This window comes from Ostrinia furnacalis, unplaced genomic scaffold (assembly GCF_004193835.3).
Source record: "Ostrinia furnacalis isolate ACB-3 unplaced genomic scaffold, ASM419383v2 OfSCF6691, whole genome shotgun sequence".
NCBI lineage: Eukaryota > Metazoa > Arthropoda > Insecta > Lepidoptera > Crambidae > Ostrinia > Ostrinia furnacalis.
The window spans coordinates 1,150,953-1,167,928 of record NW_021136930.1 but is presented as its reverse complement, the minus strand read 5'-3'; the positions used below and the strand labels follow the sequence as shown (position 1 = coordinate 1,167,928).

General features: G+C 35.8%; 1 protein-coding gene across 12 annotated transcripts in view; it reads left to right on the top strand.

Moving 5' to 3' along the window:
* Nucleotides 1–16,976, top strand: part of sick (sickie) — a 161,563-nt gene that overhangs the window by 16,750 nt on the left and 127,837 nt on the right. For 11 of the 12 annotated variants that reach the window (XM_028318168.1, XM_028318167.1, XM_028318164.1 and 8 more), the window contains exon 2: nt 14,180–14,362. In XM_028318168.1, the coding sequence (XP_028173969.1) occupies nt 14,180–14,362 (183 nt within the window). Of the gene's footprint in view, nt 1–7,923; nt 8,023–14,179; nt 14,363–16,976 lie in introns of those variants that run through there. The other variant, XM_028318170.1, reaches the window with a different exon arrangement.

The following is a 16,976-nucleotide window of genomic DNA, read 5'->3' as shown; positions in this document are numbered from 1 at the left end:
TTTTGGGGGTCTTGATGACTATAGTTTTGGGATGGTGTTGTGTCCGTTAGACTTGTAAGCAATACGATGGATAGCTTAAGAGAACTTATCCTCTAGCTAGAATCATCTTATGATATCGAATGACTGAGTAAGTTTCAAAAGCAGTTTTAGAGTTCTCTTTTTACTTGATTCTAGATTCTAGATAATACCTATGCGAGCCAAAAAAGTAAGCGTGAGTTTCATAATATTTAAAACAGTTCAAGTTTTGTTTCTGATGATCAAGTTACGCTGCACTTGCCTATTACTAATAGGCACACAAATAAACAAATCTAAATCTTTGAAGATATTCATATTTCTGTCAAAACAGTAGACAAGTCATCTCCGGATCTGGCTATCCCGCTCTAACGGCGGGAGCTTTCGTAAATGGCACCGCTTTCGGCCACGAGGTTAGTCACTGAAGCGCGCGCGCACGGTACACGCGTTTCATGAAACCCGACTTTGTCGCGTTCGTCTTTGTATACGATACGAGTGATACGACTTTGTCGCGTGTATTAATGATGGATTGTTAAGTGTATGTGAGATGTTGAAATGGATATCCGGGCAACGTTACTTTTGGAATAATGATGTCGTTTGCTGATTTCTGTTGTGAAAAAATACGATTTTGGGCAGTTTCCACGAAGCTTACTCACCTATCATGAAAAATGATTAGTTATCTTCGATTATATATAGACTGAATATTCGTCAAATATTTTGATGTAAACAAACCTCTTATTGTACTCGTATTTATTTACGATACAACTCGTGTTCGTAAATGACACTTACGGTTGTTGTATTTCATTTCAATCTTTTGAATATTTGGTATTGACCATAAAGCACATGTAAAGTTGAGTTATTTTAAACGTCTACACAACAAACACGAATCGCAACGGACCATTACAAAATCCAATTTAAATACATTCAGCGCTCAACAATAAATCGCAAACGGTCGGGAGTGCATTCGGGGATTTATTACACGGTCGTGGTGCTGCGTTTTTGCCGGCAAATGGACTTCGATAAGAGCGAGCACTTCGCGCTAAAGCCTTGTACACACCGGCGTTAATGGCGGCGATTGTCAGCCTTCGGCCGGAATGAGAACGGTACGGCAGATAACGTCTGCTTTGAACAAAAACCTTTTCCAGTTCGCTAGAATGGGATTTAGTAGGTTGATCCACTAATCTTATTGCGGTTTTTTAAGAGATCTATGAGTGGGTGTGAAGTTGATTGAATTTTTGTATGAATTAGGCTTTTACTTAAAGGATGATAGAGCCGACCGTGCTTATGTTAGAATTTTTTTAAATACATTAGGGTATACGTACGCCTACCTAATTTCATCTTAATTTATTCTAAGTTTCGCAAGATAATTTTATAGCAAAACTGTTGTAAGCGCCAACATACAATAACTTAAGTCTCTATGGATATTATCTAAATTTTTAGTTGTTTCGTGAATGTTTCAATATCCGTTGTACACCAGGCTTAATAATATGGCGAATGGCCTAGTCGCTGCCCATTAGGCTTTCCTTGTCGCGTTCGCACCCACTTAGAAAACTTAATAGATTTTCTTTCACACGAGAAATCCTATATCAGCCCTTAAGACACGATTACGTATAGTGAGATATCAAGTAAGTAGCCTTAGTGGGTACTTAAAAATTAAGGCATTAGACCACGTGTAAAAAGTGTTTTTATATTCGATCCACTTATATTATTATGTGTTTATGAGTTCTTTTTTATTGAAAAGATAGAGTCACATGCTACACAATGTCTTTAGCTACAAAAAACATCTAGCAATATGAAATTATTATTTTAAAAGTCAATTTCTTTCATTTAGCTATATTTAAGAATCATAAAACTATTTTTATAGAACGAATACCTAGAATAAAAATTCCTATAAATCTCAAAGAATGCATATTAAAATCCTTCGAGTGACACTAGGCCACACCTCTCCACAGGAGCTTGGAAGCTTCGGACCGGTAGTTGTAATAACGGCGTATTTATTAGTCATCGCTCGAGCTTTATGTTTGTTTAGGAACTTTTATTTACCAACAAAACCGTATTATCTAAAAAGCCAACGTAAACAAGTCAAAAAGATTAGAAGTTTTCCGTTATGTTTACGTAGCCATTTTACTAAATATTTGGGTTAAATAATTGTGACGGAGATATGAGTTAGTTTCTTCAAAAGTACTAAATAGGTACTAAATACTAGGAGTGTATGCAAGAACAATGACGAACATGAAACATATTATTAAAATGTAGGTTAATTTTCGTTTGATGGCCACGGTTGTCATGAAGGTCTTACCACACCCTCTGTCAACAATGGCGTGTCTTTTATTATATTTCCGTCGCAACATCGTTATCTATCGCGAAATCATTAGCGCAGTGCAACGAACTGTGAAAAGGGAACAAATCATTGTGAAGTAGACTCGTCCGTTCGTTTACCTACATTAGGTCTATTTATAAAATCCAAATATATTTACACTCGGTGCGAATCCCATTGAAGAAGATGAGTGTGCAGTCTGCTGTTTTGAAAGTATAATACCTTGATTTATAATGCTGCGACAGTGTATAATAGGATTATTTAGAAATGTCACTGAGTACCTATTCCTATTACGATGAATGTATTGGGGATCGCGATACAGGGATTATATCCGATTTGGGAAATGTTCCCAAAACTACATTATTCCTAGGCATATTGCAATTTTATCAATATTGCTCCTAGTAGAAAATGAAACTCAATATATTTTAAGAAAAACAAAGAAAATGTGTACATACAAAATATCTTCTTACTCGTATCTTTGAACTAAATAAAACTTGGTAGAGTCACTAAAGTTTATTTCATACAGGCCCATACTGAATCGTGTCTTGAACTGCAAAGTCGGTCATCGAAACGATCAGTAATTGTGGCTGCCCTAAACAATCTTTAGAAATCGCGATACTATCATAGCACCTTAGAAGTAAGCGCACCAAACCAAGTGCATTCGCCTACACAACAATAGAGCGGCAGAATAGGGCTGCCGGGAAAACTATCGATAAAAGATAGACAGATATTAATTCGATTTTTCGATCTCGATTGAATAACGACTCAGTGTGGTGGACTCAGTTCTTTCTGCTCTTAAAAATAGCATGATATTGGAGGATTATTATTATGCGAAGTTTGGCAAACTAATTGGAGTTGACGAGCTTTAAAAACCTTGGTTAGCAGGCACAAACCCTTGCCAAAAACTATTTTTAATTATTCATTAATCAAGTCTTTACAGGATATGTTAGTAATTTCTTAAGTTTTAAAACTTCAATATCATCCAATACCTAAATATAATTGCTCATTAAATTATTACTTACAGGAATAGGTTTTTGTGGAAAACAAAACCCGTATCATGCTGTCACAGTCTTCATGCTAAACCATATCGAACTGGAATAAAATTCTCTGTGTCGTTAATTTTATGAAGATAGAACTTCGCTTAAAATTATCGAATAAATATTGCAATTTATTTTGGTCCTAACGATCAAAATGCGGATGTTTATCGATAATAATAAAGATGAAAGTTACAGCATCCCTAAACGGTGTTAATCGCACATCTGCGCCCCATATAACCAAGGCCGAACCTTTTATAAATCAAACATTGGCTCCAATCACGGAACGAACCCAGTTTGGTATCGCTTAGACGTAGTAACAACAATGCATCTTCGACGCACTCGCACTGTCACTTTGTTGCCCCTTGCGCAATAACTAACTAATTTATGTCACGTTCAAACAGAAATAGGAAAGTCGAGTGGCGTTCCAAATTCTTCACGGTTCTAATAGAAATGTGTTTTTGTATACAACTCGCTGGTATTACATGGATGTTCGGGATACTTTGATTTTTTTATAGTTGACGACATCCGAATGAAAATGACACCATTGAGATTGTTCATTCAATCATTTCAACGTGAAATTTAAATGGAAAATGGAGAAAAGAAAGTGGCAAATCTACTTATGTGAAATCCCGTCCGAACGAAACGAAACGCTAGGAAACAAAAGGAAACGGCTTTGAATCTCACATGAAGTAAATTTTGTATGGACCCAGTGATCCTGGATTTTGGGTCTTACCTAAATTATTCATACGTTCCCTAGTTTTAGCTTGTTTCTTATTGCTCTACGAGTAACTCTGCTAAGTAACATAAATCTCCCTAGTTTGTGATAAATACAAAATTAGGTATGTTGTTGTTACAGCCAAGATAAAGGCACTGCAGGTTTTATGTAAGGTGTTCTAATATGTTATTTCCTTCTTAGTTTAGTGTAAATGGGACCAAAATAATATTTGCGTCCAAGTTCCTGTTTATAGTTGCGCTGTTCCAGACATGATTAAATAAATGAAACGTTTAAAGCTTATCCAAGCTTTGTATATTTGGACTGGTTTTTAATTGTACATAAACCCTTTTACGGTGGCACGACTCTTTCGTTTCTCACATTGTATTCGCTTAGATGTCTGTGTTTTATGATTATGTCATGTGGGGTCGTTGCTCCGGCGCACCTTCCGCGTGTTATAAATACGCTGCCCGTGTCGAACTTTTGACAGCCGTGTAAATATACGGATGCGGATGGACCGGACCAAACGCGTCCGTAGTAGAATGATATCCGTAGTAAAACTTGTTTGTAGTCATCACCTTTAATTATATCAACTTGAAAGCAAACTGGCTTTGTAAACTTCGAACTTTATCTACATACCTATAATGTAAGTCCGAATCCATTTCGGCACATGATCTTAATACTAAAAACATCCCCAAGATTAAACATTTCATACATTTCTTCCGAAACACTAAACACTTCCATAACAATGAAATATTGGCGTTGTAGGTACCTACTTTGATTACAGTCAAACATGAGTCATTTGTTATTTGCTTTACCGTTAAGTTGATTGTAAGAAATATATTCGACGAGAACTTCAGCTGACAAACTGCATGGGTAGAATGGTTTGACCTGCATTTTGCATAAGCTCAAACTGTTATGAATAAAAAAGGACCTAACTTTTGTATGAAAAATACCTAAGTTGCAATGTAATTGCAAAATTATGTACAGTCACGGAATGAAAAGGTTCGTCAGTTTTCAAATTGATTCCTTCAACGAATCCCGAGCACATATTACCTTTTGAAACTATGTTACAGAATAATCTCGAGTTAGAGAAAATAATCTTTAACTGTTCGTCAGTAAAGTTCAAAATTATTCACATCAAAGTTGTTTGACGATTTAACTTGTCAAGAAGATTATTATGATTGATAAACTAAAACCTTCTTGTTGGTTCAACCTGCCATTATGTATTAAATAAAAAAAACTACATTTTGTAACATTTCACTGATGGGATAGAAAAATAAACGAGCAAAACCTTATTCGTTAGCAAACGTCATATTTATTTAAATGTTAGCAGCACTGTTTCTTGCACGGTTATGTTGGCAGGTTTCACTCTTACAACCTAGTGCAAGCGAAAACCGACACTAAGGTGACGAACCTTTTCATTCCGCGACTGTACCTACTACATACTTGTCACATTTTCGATCACTAGATGTATGTAGCTGTATGATGTTTTTGTCGTAAATGTACCTTTTCATGACATTAAATAGATTTCAATATTATATTTCAATATTATATTCACTAAAATGTCAGAAATAAGAAATAAACACGTCAGGTTTATTGGTTTATGATATTTTCGACTTCAAAGGAGTGTTACTAGTATTAATAATAAAGAATAATAAAGTTATTTAGTGAGTGTTAGAAATATGCCGTATCCTCTACTTTTTGCTGTAAGTTATTGTGCTTTGACGAATTATTTGTAATTGGCTTTCGTGGTTTATGCGAAACCGCAATAAGAATAACGGTTAATTATAGAAAGCGGTAAAATACGTTTGTTTTTTGTTTTTAAATAATAAAATGAATTTGCATTGTGTGCCCGAGTACCCTAAAAAGGAGGGTGTTGATATTTAAAGAACGTATTCAATGAGTATTTTGCTTTGTGACTCTACTCCAGATTTTATAGATACCTATGTTTTAAGACAATACATTACTTATTGTAGTTGCAGCGCGAACAAAATAATTGACTCTACATAGGTAGGAACAAAACAATTGGCTTAGTTAACATTTCACGTTATCTAATACAAATCATGTTTAATAGTACGTTTTATTATGTTAATAGAGCGTTCATTATATCAAAAAATTGGGTTGCACGTTACGTTTAAATTCAATAGGTATATTATACTATATACTTATTAATTGGTTATTATTATTATATCCAAATGAGGTAGTCAATTGTGTGATAAATCATAATGTAAATAAGAAAATTCTAAATTATATTTTGTTAAATGTTCTGTAATCCTGTAGTAGGCGTATAATGTTGTTAGTCAGTCAATTACGTGATTACAAAATTAGCGAGGTTTTGTAGGAGTGAATATTCCGTTGTTAATTCCCAGCAAAATGTTTACGGCGTCTCAGTTAAAGGCTAAACCACCCACAAGCTCTGCAAAAGCTCATTAGTGGTTTTAGTTCTGGGTAGAGTAAGAAATAGAGTCGGTTGCTTGAGAAAAATTTTAACTGATAAGTAGTTTTTAATGACAAGATGTTGTTATAAGATATTAATAGTTTAACTTTGAAAAGGGCTAACAATTAGTTATTGAAAATCATGCAGAAATCAATATCTCTCGTTGAGCAAGAAAAGAAATGCTAAAAAACATGAAAAGGGCAAAACGTCAAACCGTCCCTTCTCATTTCCATAGCATGACAATATCCACTTTAATGCAAATTGTGACGGTTGAGTTTTTTTTTCAGATGTAAACAAACAGTCACTTGTTTTAATCCTCGGCCCGAATGTGCATAAAGACAAAAGTTATAAATAAATGCATGTTAACGGCGCCACCCACCGCACTATGCTCATTGTTTCAAGCGAGAGGTACTATTTCATTTCAATATAATCGTTTCGACATCGCCTACGTGCTATTACCACTACAATCGAAGCTCAAATTGAAATAAGCACTCCTATTTATCTATCAATTTGTATTTTATTTAACGAGAATTATCTGATCAAGATTGGTAAATTTTTTAAAACGAATAATTACCTACCTACTACTACTACCTGTAGTAGGTGTTAATTGTGGTGTTAATCTTTTTGGTACATTTCCCGCGGATTGTACAAAAATGATCCTGTTTTCGCCGAAGAGATTTATATCCGTCGCTCTTTTGGAAATTGATTCTTATTTATACGTCATATAGATTGTTGACGGAGAGTAAATTAACCTACTCATATCTCGTATATTTTACGGCTTCACAGAATCATAATCTGCCACAATAAAGCTTGCAGATAATAAACTTTATTGGCGCTTTATTTCTTAGAACGTTGCCCTAAGATTTGTCTCGGAGTGTCAACAGTAGAATACAATGTCCCGTTTGAGCCGTAAACACGTTTGATAGCCTATTAAGAGCGGCTATCGTATTTAGCCGGATTACTCACCCCGTAGTAGGTACAGTCTATTCTAGTATTACCGTATACCGTGACCCAGTGTGGCCGCGGACGCAGGCGTGGGCGACCGGCGCCGATCTACACAGTAAATATTACCAAGAACAGTTTATCTCACTACGCGAAGCAACCACTCATTCATGATCCGTGACGCACGGTCAAAACACCTCCCTAGACTCTATCCGTCGCAATATCCGTAGGGCTCGGCAGGTCAAAACAAATTGGGAGCTATCCCTCATTGTGTCAACGCTTCTCTAAACACGACGGTGAAAAATACGGCTTAATGAAATTTATGAATGACAATTATCAGGAGAATTAAAACTTTTTAGTAACGTTGCCCGGAAATTTTAATAATAGATCAGTATTTTTAGTGAAACTTGAACAGTGAGACAAAAAATGGAGTTGTTTGATACCGTGACAGTGGGATTTGATATTTGTCAATGACAAAATGATACCTGCATGTATCAGGGCGCCACGATCCATCCAAGGGTCGACAGATGACGTCACACGGCAAACCCGGTCCATTGTGCAGGTAAATATTGTCCTAACATATTATTAGGTCATGGAAAGCTAACATATCTATTGCTGCCTCGTCTTCGTCTAATTGATTAATGACGTAAACAAACACTGACCTGTTTGAAAGATTACTAACCCAGTTCTTATTATGCATGTAAATATTTTCGGTTACACAAAGTTGTAACGTTGTAACATGTTTGATAAGTCAAACAAATGCGCTATTTTCAGACGGGTGCAGACTGCGTTTACAAGGAAGTTTACGCAACACGACAGAGAGGAATATCGTAAAATTGCGAAAATGACAGTTTCTCGGTACTGAAAGACAAATAATATCGTTATTTGACTAATAAAATTACGAATATGCATCTCGACATGAAGTTATCCTAATAAATATGTAATTGTTCCTTCATCAGTAGGTAATATTTTAGGTCATCTTATGATCCACCAGTAAGTATGACAACAGTCATAATTTTATCGTTATTACAAAGTCAAAAGCAGCGTTGAATTTTTGGACTTTAGGTTTTAAATTTTTTTCACTGATTTTGAATTCCAATTATTCATTGTCCGAATATTTATGATTTGTTGTATTTTAACTAAGATGTATTGCCTCAAACTTTGCCTATGATGATTCTTACAAATATGCAAAAATTCTTGTCAGTACCTTTGCAACGACACCACGTGTTTCAAGCATCCTAAAGAAGTCATCCCATTACTCCCAGAATAGGTTTGACAAGCACAGTTGCATGGAGTGTCAGCGAAAGGTCCTTAGCGCTGGCTAGAGTTACAAAGCAGCAGCCGCCCAACGTCCCGCCCTACGTTATTAAAAGCTGCGACCTCATTCCGTTTCCGTGCTTAGTCTAAAGTTCTAAACTCACCTCGCGCGTATTGACGGATGTGCTCCAGAATATGTGGTTAATTTGCATCCGATGCGATGGATACTTCCTATCAACGCATAATGATGCTGTTTTTGAAGTACAGTCACGGAATGAAAAGCTTCGTCAGTTTTCAAATTGATTCCTTCAACGAATCACGAGCACATATTACCTTTTGAAACTATGTTACAGAATAATCTCGAGTTAGAGAAAATAATCTTTAACTGTTCGTCAGTAAAGTTCAAAATTATTCAGATTTAAGTTGTTTGACGATTTAACTTGTCAAGAAGAGTATTATGATTGATAAACTAAAACCTTCTTGTTGGTTCAACCTGCCATTATCTATTAAATAAAAAAAACTACATTTTGTAACATTGCACTGATGGGATAGAAAAATAAACAAGCAAAACCTTATTCGTTAGCAAACGTCATATTTATTTAAATGTTAGCAGCACTGTTTCTTGCACGGTTATGTTGGCAGGTTTGACTCTTACAGTACCTACTGCAAGCGAAAACCGACACTAAGGTGACGAACCTTTTCATTCCGCGACTGTACATTGAAGTAAAAACTAAACATAATAATATAGTAAAAAGTAATTTTGATCCGGGCATCTTTAAGGCGAGAGTGAATAGGCACTTCCAGGGCAGGTATGTACCATTCTAGACTGAATTTGACTTAACATCAGGTGTGATTGCAGTCAAGGTGTACGTTGCATAAAAAAAATAGATCAAGCCTTAATAATATCGCAAATAAGATTGTTTTAACTATCTGTTCTAACAGTGGTTCTATCAAAAACTTCCAAATGGTTTAAGTCCCTAATAACCTACTACAGCCTTTAATTTGAACATGTGTTGAATGAAGCATTTAATCAAAATAAAGCTCAAGTTACACTGTCTGAATCTGACCACAGAGCACAGGTCAGCCATGCAAGTGTCTTCATTGGCGGTCATTGGGCGTCGCTATTAATGTATATGAACCAATTGGCGCAATATTTTTTAATGACACGAATTCCTCTAGCTGATCTCTCCTTTATTACTTGCTAATTGCACTGAATTTCTTCTGAGAAATGAGTTTTCGTACTTCGAAGGATACCGTTATTGCTTTCTTGGCTGGCGACTATACTTTGAACACGATCTTGATTGAACTTGAGTGGGTTGATGACACGAATTAGATGGGATATTAATTTTTTAATAAATAATAAATAATTAAATAAAACCTCATCACGGTGTGTTAACTGGCCGCATATTTTAATGCCATGTGTGCAAATAAGTTTCATTAAGGCCAAAATGCATGCATGCATATTATTTTGCATAAAATTTAATATCCCACATTAAAAATAGCTACATTTAACAATGTATCCAAAAATTAATCCAGCGTGCAAGTTTTATGAAAACAATCCGAGCTGAAGCGTTTGGGGAATACGGACGTGCGGACCAAACGCTTGTTAGTCCAAGAGCCCGGTACTGCCTGAGAATCAATATTAATTATTATGTCATTCATTAATATTCATACTCAGACAGTAATATTAATAGTCCGTGTCAATAACAACTGACCAATTAATGCTTAGTAAGTAGTATAATATCTTAAGCTGGCACGGACGACGGTTTATCGAGGTTTTGCAACAAAATTGCAAGTTTTATACTGATGTATGCTCAACTATCCAATTCACACTATAAAACCTAGGTTAAAGGGCTTAATATTTTGTTATCATGGCTTTCTGAGATTTAAAGCCCTCTAACAAAATTGTGCCGTCTCATATAAGTATATCGGTAGACTATAACGACCCAAAGATGCAGCGGTGCGATATAAATCGTCTTATAAATGCAAGGGGTCCAAGTTCAATAACTGGTTGGGCCAATCCAGGGTAATTTTTTTTTAAATTGCTCAGGTTTTGTTTTCTTAGAAATCTAATCTGATATAAAAAAAAATGCTGCATGAGGCCTCTTAAAGACGATAACATGTTAAACGAGGTGACCTCTTTATAAACTAAGTAATAGAGGCGATTTTGCATCAAAATGTATTTTGCCTCAATAATTATTGATATTTTTCTAAGGATAGAAAACATTCTATCATTATTATGCATTTAGCTAGTTATGTTTTCATAGCCACGATAGCCGAACGGTGAAAGAGTCGGAGTGGCCGACTCGAGATCCGAGGAATGCAGGTTCGAATCCCACCGCCGCTCGACTATTGTGGTGAGTCCACTCGTAACACAAGCTTATTTAGCTTACCACGAGGGGCTAGCGGGACTATTAGTAATTTGTGCAATACAAATTGCTAATAATCTTTTAAAAAAAAAAAAAAAATTCACAGCATTAAAATAATTTAAGGTAAATGCGATAGTAGAATTAATTATGGATAAATTCAGCATTTTGCATCTCTAGCTCTCGTACTATAAAGTTGATTTGTTTATTTTGCTCGGGTTTCGGGTAGGCCAAACTTACGGCACATTGTAAGCGTAAATTGTGTTTGTGGGGAGCAAATAACCCGTTCTCCCCGCTTGTACTGGTAATGCGTACGCAACAAGATGGGTTAATTAATTATTTCAGACCTCAACTCGCAAATGAAGCATAACTTTCAGATATTGCAGCTAAGAGAATAACCTCATCATTGATGAAATACTTAGGATGAATTGCACCATCTTACTTTAACTTTAACAAACGACAAAAATCTGTCAAACATCATACAAAAAACACCGGTTACCGTTATAGTTACGGTCAAAGTTTGGTGGTGCAAGGTCAGCCTTAAAATTGCCTGGCGACTAATTAAAAGCTCAATATATTTCCCTTTTGAAACACGCATTTAATAACATCAGATGATCAGATTCCACCATGCCCGAGCCATCAATAGAAAAGGATGTTATATCGATCTAATGCATGTACTTTGTATACGATAAAAATGTCAGACCGAATGGATTTATTACCATCTAAAGCTATTTGAAGCCGATTTGAATAAACTGCCGTGAGATATCTGATAACAGACGAATTGAGACGCATCGGCCTTTTATCAGAATCACCCACTTATACGTCATGATTATTAAATAACGAGTTCGATTACGTGATAAAATCAGGGCATTGATTTATTATAATGTCATGAATATATTCGTCATACAAGTGACTGAATTTTTTCGAAGCTCAAAGGAGATATGATAAAATATTCATTGGATGAAGATCTTCCAGTGAGGTTTTATTTGAGAAAAAGAAACTTTAGAGATTAAATCTCGATCATGTATGTTAGCACCATATTCAATAGCTTTATAAAGAGCAGTAAAAACTTTGGTATGACATTCTCAGATGTGTCTCTCTCAAAAAAGAAACGAAAAGAAAAGATGAAACATTCTTACATGCGCTTTGAAGACTGAAAAACGTTGCAACATACCTAGACCCATTAGTGCCCATCAAATGGGACTTCTAAATCCATTAGCGAGTAAGACGAGAGAGTGGCACATCCAGACTGACAGAGCCGGCGGCCGACAGTCGCCAGGGACCACTTGCCCCCATTCTCCTAGAACTGACGAGTGTGACTTAATCCTTTAAGGAATTCTATACTGCTGACATATTAAAATACCTATTACGTCATTCTACTAACCGATGTAGATTAGATTGGAACTCTCTCCGGCGGTCATATGCTGACCTGCATACAGTTGTCTACTCTACAATAATATCATAAAGAGGAAAGATTTGATTGTTTGTTTGTTTGCATTGAAAAGACTTCGAAACTATGGACCTATTTAAATTTATTTTACCATCATAATTCTACATTACCTACTTGAATAATTTGTATCATCGTTCAAGTGTTATTGAGTGGAAATATTCACCCTTCTGAGATTTTTTTCTTTATTTCTATGCGATCTTTGAATTGTTTTGCAATGTGTGTTGAGCAAGAGGTTTACGAATTAAACTTATTACAGCCATTAAGCTGCAATAAAACTCCGTTGTACGACTTTTGACGAATATTTATTTAACGTTTTATCTCGATCTCTTCTCCTTAGGTATTGTCGTAAAGTTTAACGTGCATTCCCGCATTATCAACACCCCATCTCAGTGAACTCAGTTGATGGCTTTACCTGGAAGTGCTTACTTTGTTGCCTGACACGGGGTAAACAATCGGTAGTTGTTTTTGAACGGGCATAAGATCGATTGAAATATGCGTGTTATGTCAATGTGTTACGCACCTTCGAGGCGCCAGTTGAGAGATTCTGATAAAAGAATGCTTTATTGTACAGACAGTGTATTACTTGCTGACTATAGCACTTAATGTAGCGTTAATAAGAGACAATTTGCAACTATACTAATAACCTGCAATCCTATTCAGATCCTCCTAAAAGTGACAATCTCAGGAAGTTTGGAAGACATAATTAAAGCGGCCTTACCGTTTAAATTAGGTAAAACTAAATAAATAAAAGCATGAAAATTAACAATTGTAGATTAAAATAACTTAATTTTTTTTAGATTGAAGAGTTGTAATTAAGCAAAAACACGTGGACCACATAAAGCGATATTAAATTATATCTACTGACATGTCTATAAAATACTCAGCTGTCAATCTAAGTCAATGCAACATTAAATACTGCCGTTATTATCACAATACGAGTACATTTAATATTTTCTAGCGGTGTTACGCTGTGCGATTTGAAATATTAGTACACACGTGTTCGAAGTCATACAGCCGTCTACACAGCCATTCATCATAGTCTGACAGATTCGGCCTTCACCTTATTCTTTTGGAGTCTGATTAGACATATGTTTTAATGCCGAGGCCAGTGAATACAAACCCTGGGTAAATACCCATTTCGTAGAACTATGACTACGACTTAAACGATGGTGTTTTATCCATTATTACTAGGAAAGTAGAAAGTAGCAAGCTTATGCTTTATTAATTATAATTTATCAAAAACATAATTGCTAAATTCTAACTGTTATTTGAACGTACACGGTCTGGGCGTTCCTCTTGCTTGACTCTCCTATAACTAACCGATTCAATAATTTCTTCATTATGTTAATAACCATACTATACTTACATACACGATTAATTGCGTCTCTTAATTATTTTGTGCCATTAACTTCAAGCTCGAGAAGTTGTGTCTAAAATCGTTTTGTGGTGCCCTAGTTAACAAACTTCAGTCAACTTGACTGAGCCACCAGCGTCTTCGCTTTCTGGGTCCCTTCTAAAGATGTTTTTTTAATATACAAAACGCATAACCACTAATTATTTTCCCACATTCGAGTTATAACAACCCACCCAATAAATATAATTATACCTAAGAAGAATACTGATGACTCTATCTTCATTGTCCACAGATCTACACAGACTGGGCCAACCATTACCTGGAGCGGGCGCGCTCGAGGCGCCGCGCGGGCGTTTCTGGCGGAGGACTCGCGAGGGACTGCGCCGATGGCCTGCTGCTGGCAGATGTACTGGAAGGAGTGACCGGCCTCAAGGTGCCACGAGCGCACCGCAAGCCGAGGAACCCTCAGCAAATGGTAAGCACTCCTTGATTTACTCCGTAACTATTAGAAGCTGTAGATTATACTGGCTAGGTAAATTTCCTTCTTTGAGAGGAATCGCGAAGGATTTTGCCAATAGCTTGCTGCTGGCCGATGTACTGGAGACAGTGACAGGCTTAAAGGTGCCTCGAGCGCACTGCAAGCCGAGGCATCCTCAACAAATGGTAGGTGATCTTTAGCTATCTATAGGCTATCTCTTGGAGAGAATCCTAACACTCCCAAAACAGGCCCTATTTGGCAATTTCAAATACAGCAATAATCAAAATAAAGCAGGCCTGCTCGTAGACCCTAAGAAAAGGGTTATGAAATACCATGCCACAATGAAGAGATAACTAGTTTGATTCCACTAGCATCTAATATCATGCTTCTTGACAAATAGTCTACAAACTCTATACTCGAACCACAATTACTTAGAGCCAATATATTATTCTTACCGGTATTATAATACATCACAAGGGCTCTTTAAAATTTAAGCATCATAAAATCGTCCATAACCAATAAAATCAATCTTCGGGACGTCGAGAAAAAGCCAAATATCCGGCGCATTCTGTTTATTATTGGACGGCCAAAAATGAAAGCGGCGCAGGAATATTTTGATTGCCCGGAATAGCCATCGGCACACACATCATAGTACCACGTACTGACAGCACATGAAGCTAAACACTGAGGAATCTTATGTAGTGGCAATAAGAGTGGTTTTGCAACAAAAATGTGTAGTCTGTTAACTTGTCTGTACACAGAAGGTAACACGTACATCCACGCCTTCTAAAGAATGAGTAAAAGTGAGGGAAATTGGGCCAACCGTCGAACTTTGATAATGATAATAAGGTAACCGCAGTTTGATTCTCATAACCTCTATACAGATATTTAGTGCTCTCACATTACGAGTGTTAATATGACTTCTTGACCGCTAAGTTAGAAACTCGTTTCTATAAATTATTTTGTTGAAATCAAAATACGCAATGCTGCTAATCAAATTATTTTAATTATAAATTGCAGTAAGAAATCTAATTTTGGTATTAGTAATTAACTTTACTGTATTTATTACGATAGTAGTAACAATAAATTGTAATGTAATGAAGTATTTTGGTAAGTAATTATTTCAACAGTAACTGATATAATAAAAAGCTTGTAATAAAATTAGAGGTAGATGTTAACACTTTATTAAAGTTGCATAATTTGTATTATTCATGCTACGTATAAAATGAAGTTAATAATAGTTTAATCTAATGAAAACAATAAGACGTAATAGTAATTCGATAGTACTGCGGTGTATAGGACAACTGCTAGACATCCAACCACATCCGCCACCGAGGACACTTTAGACCGTACATCTTCTATTTCGATAGACCTACCTACTAACAATCTAGAGTGGACTTTTTGGCTCTTGAAATAAGAACTAATTAGAAAAACAGCCTGCTCTTTATACAGTGTGAGTCACGNAAAAAATTCTATAAAAAAATAAAAAAAATCTCAAAAAATTTTTGACCTCTTTTTTGTCGATAAAAATAGGTCTAGTTTCATCTATTTTCATATGTACACTTTAACGTGACTCACACTGTATTGCCATTTTATTGCTATTTAAAGTAAATTTTGCTCGTAACGAAACAATGGAGGACAGCCTATACCACAGTTCTTTGTTGAACAGCAGCTCAGGTAACATTTGGTAGGCGATAGAGCTTACAATGGCGTCGAAGCCAACTCTGCCGTGACTGGCGAAGTATTAGTGCTTTCGAGATTTATGGCACATAAAACTGTTCCCCGATTTGTTACCATTCCAATAGAACTGTTGATTTCGAAGCAGTGACGTAGCTTGCTTTAGACGGGCCCTGTAACCAAAATTTTTTTGGACTTAAAGGATGATGGGCATATTGGGCGTTAAACCAACAGAAACAAAAAGTATACTAAATTAAAGCTCAATACTAGTACTTCATTTCATAGTATGACAACAATCCTGAAATACGCGGGGATACGGAGATAGAGGTCGTTGAATATGCAAAGTTTCTATAGTATTTCACATCACATTAGGGTAATAAAAATAGTATTAGGTCAATTAGATTGCTTTTATCGATCATATTGAGAGTATTGTATCATATCTTACTATCGATTCTATCGATTTAGTAAGTATGTTTACCGAATAACTCATAATCGATTATTCGATTGAAATAATCGATTATATTGTTGAAAATAAGGAATTGAATTAATAAAATCAAATGATTGTAATGATGGTAATAAATAAAATCGATTAATCGAATTGTTAATCGATAAATCGTTATTTGGCAATATCGATTAATAATCGATCCGTGATCGATTATGCGACAACACTAAAGCTTAACTGGTAGAAATCCCATTGAACATGACTGTGTTCATTTCATTTCTCTAAATGGTACCTACGAGTACTTAGGTGTGGTCCTACGCACGTAATGTACCTAGAACATGGACTTATTTTATACAATTTGTTGGCCCCACTCCTTAACTGTTGGACATAATAATTGATAAATAACTTAATGTATCAATGTAGGTATATTAATTGATTATATTTTTTGTTTGCGCAATAAAACACCTATGACTATTATACATTATGTCAATT